The 9,011-nt window shown below is 40.6% G+C and overlaps 1 protein-coding gene across 1 annotated transcript; it reads right to left on the bottom strand.

Annotated features, from left to right (window-relative positions):
- Positions 1 to 1,593: 1,593 nt before the first annotated feature.
- Positions 1,594 to 2,979, bottom strand: LOC134623965 (nuclear factor 7, brain-like). Its single transcript, XM_063468965.2, has one exon. The coding sequence runs from the start codon at positions 2,977 to 2,979 to the stop codon at positions 1,594 to 1,596; it is 1,386 nt and encodes a 461-aa protein (XP_063325035.2).
- Positions 2,980 to 9,011: the final 6,032 nt, after the last annotated feature.

Raw genomic sequence — 9,011 nt, forward strand, 5'->3', positions numbered from 1 at the left:
TCTGAGGGCCTCTGGATGTCTGGAGTTTTGATCTCCTCCATACCTGCTTCATGCCCACACAAACTACACCCTTTTTGGCTCCTACCTCAAAGCACACTGTGCGCTGTCGATCTTACATGCTGCACAATAATGTTTAATATTTAGTATTTACTGTTATATTCCCATAGATCATCGTGATGTTGTTTATTATGTTGCTCTTTTTTTTGCTTGTTTTCTCTTTTTTCTTTCTCAACAGGTGATCCAGGTGATTGATATATGTATTTTTTTGTCTGTTTGTTTTGTTGTTTTTTGTTTTTTGCCCTTTATCGCCGTTCCTCTTCCCCGCTGTTTTTCTTTCCCTCTTTCTTTCTCCCTTTTCTTTTCCCCAGTCAAGTCTGTCCCATATTTAGCAAGTGAAAATAAAATAAAATAAACAATAAAATCAAAGGTGAATCAAATAAACCAATACGGCAAGGCTGGGATGATCCATTTGGTAAAGTAAATCCGTTGGGCATCTTTCTTCGCCTTTAGACAATAATTCTGATGGCAAAAGAACCAAACGGGACAGGCAAAAAAAAAAAAAAAAAAAGTAAACTAGACCCTAAGACAATACATACAAACGAAAAGTAGAAGCTGTCCATCCACTCGCAGAATAATGGAAATCCAAATCTTTCACAGAATTATAATCCAACATGGCAATGATGAAGATGAGCAAAGATAGAGCCAAGTCCAATTTGTAAGTCTACAGCTTGGGGCAGCGGTCAGTCACTTCAGTATCTCTGCTGGAATTTCCAACGGGGACCTTCAGTCCTTTAACTGCTCATCTTGCAGGATGCAGGAGACTGACAAAGAAGCCTCTGTGCTCCTCAATTTATGCTCTATCAAGACTCCACCATCTCCACCCATATCTAGTCATCCAGTAACATCTGTTTACGTCCCTGACCTTTCACCTGCTTTTAATTAAGGTTATTTCATTGCAATACTTATTTACATTTTCTTTCTGTTATTAATATAGAAATTCCAACACATTTATATTTCATTAGGGCATTAATCCAAACACATTTTCTCTTTGAAACTGTTTGTCAATTTATGTTTGGCAATTTACCCAATACAATTCCTTTTTATTAGCTCATGTATCATGCCATAGGAGTTAGGTATTCAGATATCAGAGTGTGTTGTGATTTTTTTTATTCACTGCAAGCACTCTCATTTCTCTCAAGGCCGTTTCTACCCAGGCATTATAGTGAAAGGGTTATTATTAGACTTACCATTATATAATTTACCATTATATTGTCATATTGTCATTTCATTTATACATTTTTAAGTAAAGCAAAGTATACAAAGAAAAGAGTGCTTTAGCTTTAGCACTATAAATCTCTTATAACACTGGATGTTGAGGCTATTACGCTGTCTCAGGTATAATAACAAGGGTGACCAAAGAGAACTTCAAACTCTCTACTCCATGTCATCTGACACATCATGTGGCTGAATTATGACACTTTTTTTTAGTGATTTTTACACTTGTTTGTGAAGCATGGGAACAGAAAGAAACCAAGCTGCAGTTTAAAAACTTCAATTCACTGACAGGAAACAACATTAGAAATATCATCATCCTCAACTCATCTGCTCCACTGACACTGACACCTTCAATGGCAACACATTCAATTTACCAGACCAAACATATGGAAACATCCTGTGAGTGAAAGTGTGTGTGACGGTGTGTATGTGTGTGTTAGTATCAGGATCAGAGAATGACAGCTTTCCTCTGTTCCAGTCCAGATTCACTCTGATCCTCTGGAGCTTCTTCTCTACTGAGAGAGCAGTGGGTGGAGCTGATGGTGAAAATGATGAGTATTTACCTTCATAGAACCCTATTCCCCATAATCCAGACCGTACACTTCCCTTCCTCTGCACAGACTCTGCTAACACACCCAGTCCCCACCCTGTATTATCACCAACCTCGACATCCCAGCTGTGAGTCCCTGAGTTAAAGCCCTCAGAGCCCAGGACAGAACAGGAATAATCAATCCTCTCTGGATTATCAGGAAGCTGCTGCCTCTCTCCTCGTCGTCTCACACTGGTCAGATCTTCAGACAGGATGAGGTCTGGATGAGCAGTGTTTGGGTCCAGAATGAGAGGAGTGTAGGAGACCATGTCCTTCATGTTGTTCCAGATGTTGAAGGTCAGGTTGCCCAGGTGTTTGGCCTGGTCTATCAGAACTCCTGAGGGCAGCTGTGGATCATCCAGCAGGGGGCAGCGCTGGACTCTTTCCACTGCAGCCTTGTAGTTGTGCAGGAATGAGACGTCTTCAGCTCTCAGCTCCTCCTCTGTGGCTCTGACTGTGTCTGAAAGAGCTGCTATCTTTCTGCTCAGAGCCTCCATCTTCTCCTTCATCATCCTACTCTTCTGCTCCTCTTCCTCCCTCAGTGCAGCCAGCCTGGCCTCCTCTTGCTCTGCTAGAAACTGGTGAAGCTTCTTAAACTGCTCCTTAATCTGCCTCTCTGTGTATCGGGCCTGGACCTTAATGTGTTTTACTGTTTGATGAAACTTCACTTCATCCTCTTCACAAACCTTTAACTTCTTCTTTAAGGGCTCCAGATTTACTTGAAGTTCCTTCTTCTGTTGTCGTGCAGCTTCATCGATGGGTCTGAATCTGTGCTTGGTGTGTTTTTCTGAGTCTCTGCAGACGAGACATGCTGGCTGCTGATGGTCCAGACAGAAGAGTTTGAGTTTCTCAGAGTGCAGACTGCAGAGAGCCTCTGAAGCTCTCTGATCTCTCTCCTGTAAGAACGACTCACACAGGTTCTGTAAGTCCAGGTTTAAAGGTGGATCATACTCTGATATTTTCTTACAAAGTGGACACTCGCGTGTCGGTCTCTCTCTCCACCATCTCTTTAGACAGTCTTTACAGAAGCTGTGGCTACATGACAGAAGAACAGGGTCTATGAAGACCTCCTGACAGACCGGACAGCAGAGATCCTCCTCTGACGTGGAAGCCATTGAGTCTGTGAGTGAAGCTTGATGTTCAAAGCAGACTGTTGTGTTGTTTATCAGATTCACCTGAAATGAGAGAAAAGTAAAAGAAAGGAATAAGAAATATTGAAAGAAAGGGGACACAACTTATACTTCCATATTTTACCATAATATTATTCATTTAATTCACAACTTAACTATACTCTAGTGTAAAGGAAAATTCGATTTTTGTCATTGTAATCACATTGTGTAATCACATAGCAGTGATGTGGACTCTACTATTATGTGTTCTAGATTCCACTTTTATATTTTAATACGTTAACTGAGTAAAATTTTCATGCAATGCCAAGCTCTCTTGAGGTTGTTTCTACTGAGTTCTACCTCAATCTTATTTTTATACCTCATCTTAACGTTCTTTATTGCAGCCCTCTCACTGTTCCCTCTAAGCTGAGCGCATCAGCAATCGTGCACTGCTGACACAGTCTTCGTGCACAGAAAATCAGCGAAATAAAATAAATACATGTATTTACTTTCATTCCAATTCAGGCTGGATTTTGTGTGTGTGTGCAGTGCAGATTTTCTGTGTGGGGAGACCATGTCAGCAGTGTGCGATTGCTCACGCGCTCAGCTTAGAGGGAACATTTCCTCAATGTTCTAACAGTGGAAACGGCTCCCTCGTTAAAAGCAATTCGCCTTTAAAGAATCAAATTGTTGATGTCTTAAGAGAGCCACATCGGAAGTGCTCTCTTGAAATGGGGACCACTCAGTGCAATCAAAACACCCCTGAAGGGCAACACAACTGACTTTTGTCCAGACATTACCCCGCTTCACACAGGTCTTCTCCCTCCCATCACAGGTCTATAAGCAGGGAGGAGATGAACATCATTGTGATCTGAAGAACCTAGTGCAGGTCCAGCCACAGACTTTTTTGCCCCCTTAATTGGTCCATAACACAAATCCAGAGTTCCATTACGCCTTGTAGGACAGGGGACACATTGAAAGAAATTGTTCAGTGATTTCTTAAGATTACAGTTGTTAAAATCACCAAGAACAAAATTAGGACCATCCGGAGAGAGGGACTGCAGATTGTGTACCACTTTAAAAATGGCGTCAGCAGCAACTCTAACATCAGCTTTGAGATGAGTGTAAACAACAGTGACAAAAATTTTAGGGAATTCTCTCTGTAAGTAAAACAGCCTGAAAGATACTGACAAGAGCTCAATGTCAGGAAGACACAACCCTTCCCACAGAGTAAAATTATTACACCAGCCCTGGTTGATATACAAACATACCCCTCCTCCATGAGATTTGTGTATTACTCCACAGTTCCAATCTGACACCCCAAAGCCACTGATTTGCAGTGAAGTGTCACTGTCTATATCGGTCACGTCTCGGTAAGCACCATCAGACGAGCCTTACTGTATTCCCATAGATGAAGCACATTCCCTTTTAGTGCATCAGTCTTGTTCCTAAGAAATTGGGCATTAGCCAGGATCATAGAGGGCAGAGGAACACGATTCTTCCTCAAAATTTTCCTTACACACTGATGCACGCAGTCTTTCCTTCAGCGTTTTCTCGAACCCAGGGGCTTTTCAAAGTTAGTCTTTAACTGGGCAAATAAATCCTCCAAGAGTAATATCCATCCAAGCATTATGTCAAGGTCGGGCGGTGCCCGGACCGGTCGACCTGCCTGTGTGTGCGTGTTCTCCTCTCACTCATACTGTTTTTTCTCCGGCTCCGCTGCGATTGTTATGCGGTCGTGTAGCAATGAGAGACCTCCGACCCGGAAGCGCTGCCGCTCTAAGCTGCCTCACCTGCGACCGATTCCTCGCCAGCTGCTGTCAATTATCCATCATCGTTGGCAGGACTATTTAATGGTCTGGCTGAGTGACAGACAGCGCTGGAGTATTGCACCAAGCCGGGTAGTGACTCTAGCGCAGAGAGTGGTAAAAACAGTGTAGATAGCGAAGGGAGGCTAATTGTGTTTGTTTTTGCCTGTTCCCAGGAGCGAATGAGATGCAGAGACGGAAGGAGCGACTTTGCTGATTTTCGGGAGTTTTGTGGACACCAATGCACTAGCACGTATCACGAGGGGAGAACGGGAGAGGATCACTGAAAGGACTTGCACTGTGGATAACTATGGACTGGTTTTGCTTCACTGTAAATAAAGACACTGTTCAACTTTAATGAGAGGTCCACGTCTGGGTTCGCTAACTCACCATCCTTAACACATTAGAAGAATCGTACCTAAGAAAAACAGGGTCACCGTAATCCAGATAGTTCCTCGCACATGTAAGTAATTGAGAGTGAATGACTCCAGGTGAGCATTGCCACCAACAATAAAAAAAAAGGTTCACTTAAAAGTTAACAACAGAGAACTTTTAAGTTAAGAACAGAGTTAAAAACAAAAGAAAAAAAAGCAAAACACCAATAAACACCTGCTGCAGGTCGCCACAAGAGCAGCGCCCCTCACAACACAGATTCATGACACACAAATGCCAGTTCATCTCTCACTGGTGACACCTCTAAAATGTCTTTTATCTTTAAAATTTTGCCTAAAATTCTTCTGTCTTTCTTTGTATTGGCAGTATTTAGGAAATGATACTGGTATATGTGGAGTCTAAATATCACATTTCACATTTGACGTCTTTCCCTAACCTTTAAAACAATACCTTGCACAATCACTGAAGCTACCACCACTGGTGACAAATGGGCTGTGAATAAGGATGGACCAATCCGATATACATTATTGTTATTGGTCTGATCCTGACCTAAATTATCGATTCCGATATCGGGGAGAAAAAAAATATAATCTGATCCATTAAATATCACACAAGCACCTCACAAAACCTGCAACATGGTGTAACCCAGGTAGTGACCTTAGCACATCGGAGCAGTATGTGTCACGTGATAGAGAGGCTGTTGTGTGCAAGACCTGTCGGCAGTCTGGAGTTACTTTACACTGAAAAAATTTGGAGCCTCGCTACGTGTTGCCAAACCAGGTGTCGTGCCAAGGTAGGCATCCCTGACAAAACCCCCTCCCCCTGCGCCGCAAGCAACCATGGAGTGCAGATCTAGTGTACTCAGCCTCCATTATAGACAATTACATGTGGAAGTACTGTTTTAGTTTTGTGATAAAGTCAGAAATGAGTATCGCTACATTACCATTCAGTTTGAGGGTTACAAAAGAAAGTTATATATTTATTGTTCTCATGTGGTATCGGATGGGGTTATTTTAACAAATGAAGTACATTTTGCCTGATAATTATTTTTATCCTACTGTAACGTTACTGTATATAGAGCTAAAACCTCCAAAGTTTCAGGAGTAGTTAGTCGTTGTAAGAAGTGTTTGTGAACTAAAAATCAAGAATGTGGGATACTGTTTGTCCATGATTTGGAGATCCCAGCGTGTGCTGGGGGAAACAAATTCTGTTGGGGACACCCACCCCGGCATGACACATGGCTAAACAGTTTTGTGGTTAAAAAAAAAAAAAAATTCATGTTTGTGTTAAGTTTTGTATAGAAATGACACAAAATTCAGGCTCAGGTTAAATGTGATGGAAACAGCTTACACTGACATCCATCTTGATAAAAGAGGAGTGTCATGAAGCCGTGTTTGCATTTATTTGCACTGCTTTCCACTCTGGATGGAGTGTGGTCCTGTTGCTGAGTATGAAAAGGTCCATTCTACAACCCCATCTTTTTTTAAGTTGTTGAATATAAAAGTTTTTTGTTCTGATATTGCACTTTTTTTCAGAACCAAGGAGTTTTTGAAATCTGCATAAATTTGCATTTTACATTACTCTTCAATATTACTTTAAATACTTAGATTTAAAATTATGCTAATAGTTTAAATAACTATTTAAACTATTGCTTAACCTATTGCTTAACCTCAGCATTGCTTAACCTCAAAATATTTTGGGTGTAGTGTATTTTTTGCATACAAGTATAATAGAAGTGTTTTGATTTGCTTTTATTTTAGTATGAACTTGTACAAAATGCAGCAAGACATTAAAAAACTGTTTTATTGATTATAAAATAAACTGTATTGGATTCATATCAGTATCGGCAGATATCCAAATTTTAGGGGTGCAACGATACACAAAATTCACGGTTTGGTTCGGTTCAATACTTTGGTGTCACGGTTCGATATTTTTTCGATAGAAAAAAATGTTCATGCCTTTTTATTTTGTCATTTATTAAAATTATAAATATATATTTTAACTCAAAAGTACAGTTTTTAAATTTAATGTTGCTGAAACAAAGCAATAAATAAATAAATCTATCTGATCGAGAAATCACTCATCTTTGGAAAAGAGAGTTTATTACAGAGAAATGGCTCTTTCCAAAATAAAAGCTATACTATAGCTTCTTCTGGGGTATACTCTCAGCAGCATATTAAACATATCAGGTCCCCATAAGGAGAATCATGTGCTAACGGCTGTCTAAATGACTCGGGTAAAGTTTGTAGCATGCGTGCTTGTTGTTTTTTTCTGCTTCCACTTGTCTTTGCTCTAGGATGATGTCGGAGTAAATGTGCAGTCATATTTGTGTTCCCACTCGTTGAAATGACGTTAATTGAATTAGGGTGGGGGAGGTTCAGTTTGCCATGTTGCAATGAGCTTAGCTTCTGTCTCTCTAGCTTGCGCTGAGCTCAGTGGATCTGTGCTCGACAGTGCAGCCTAGGCGGATAAGTCGAACGCAGATTCACTGAGCGGTCAACACAGACAGCATCGTCAGAAGAAAAGTTGATAAAATAAATTAAAAATTGTGTATTGTTCGATACATATGCGTACCGAACCGAAAGCACTGTATCGAACGGTTCAATATCGATACGAGTATTGTTGCACCCCTACCAAATTTATGATATCGGTATCGGACAAAGGGTTATCGTGCCATCTCTAGTTGTGACATCAGTTTCTTGATCATTAATATGCAAATTGTTATAACTGTTGATCGACAATAGGAAACCAACAACCAACAACCTCTGGCTAAGTGTATGGCACAACACAGGAGAACTAACTCGACATGCCAGGACTCCGCAATCTATTCACAACTACAGGCAGGGCTGGACTCGGACAAAAAATTGGCCCGTGCATTTCGACTGGAGACCGGCCCACCAGGTATTAGAGGAAAATCCATAAAGCCTTTGAATAAAAAAAAAAACACTGTTGAGACAGTGATATACACTGTCTTGTTGGTATATATGTATCAATATAATAAATTTAAACCTACACCATCTTCCCTATTCTGATATTCTAAATAGTATTTAGTGGAAATATTAAACAACCTAATCAATAATTACATATACATAGCATCTTACAGTGCTGTGATTGCAGCCATTCCCCAACTCTCTGTGAATGGTACTCATGGCCATTGATCAGTGGGCTTTGATCACTGGCTGTTGATCAATGGTCATGAGAATTTGCATAATTATATTGGACTGATCACAGCCACAGAAACAGCAATTTAGAAACAACAATATTGCAGAAGTGGAAGCAGAGCAACTGCGGACGAAAGTTTTGGCCTGTCTCAGCAATACAAAGCCCCCAGCATCCTACATCACCATGGAGAAGAGGAAGGCACTCACATCACTTAGTGATGACAACAACATTATCATCCTTCCGGCAGACAAGGGTAGGTGCACAGTTCTGATAAACCAGAAAGACTACCATGAGAAAATTTTGTCACTACTCAGTGACGAAAATACTTATGAGCCCCTGAAACGAGACCCAAGATGAGGTTACAGGAAGAAGGTGATAGACTGTCTGAAGCAGTTAGAACAAGATAAGGCTATTGACTGGACCTCATACCACAGGCTATACCCAGGGGAATCTACATCAAGTCTGTATGGTTTACCAAAGATGCACAAACAAGGTGCACCTTTTAGACCGATTGTCTGTATGATCAATTTGGTCACCTATAACATAATATAATGTTGGCATTACTAAATCTGTCTGAATGCTTACATATATGTGTAAAAAGAAAATGTATGAGCTGTGATAATTGTTTCTGATAAAATGAAGAGTAGACTGATATATTAAATATCCCTTTAATGG

The sequence above is a fragment of the Pelmatolapia mariae genome, linkage group LG3_W (genome assembly GCF_036321145.2).
Source record: "Pelmatolapia mariae isolate MD_Pm_ZW linkage group LG3_W, Pm_UMD_F_2, whole genome shotgun sequence".
NCBI classification, from domain to species: domain Eukaryota; kingdom Metazoa; phylum Chordata; class Actinopteri; order Cichliformes; family Cichlidae; genus Pelmatolapia; species Pelmatolapia mariae.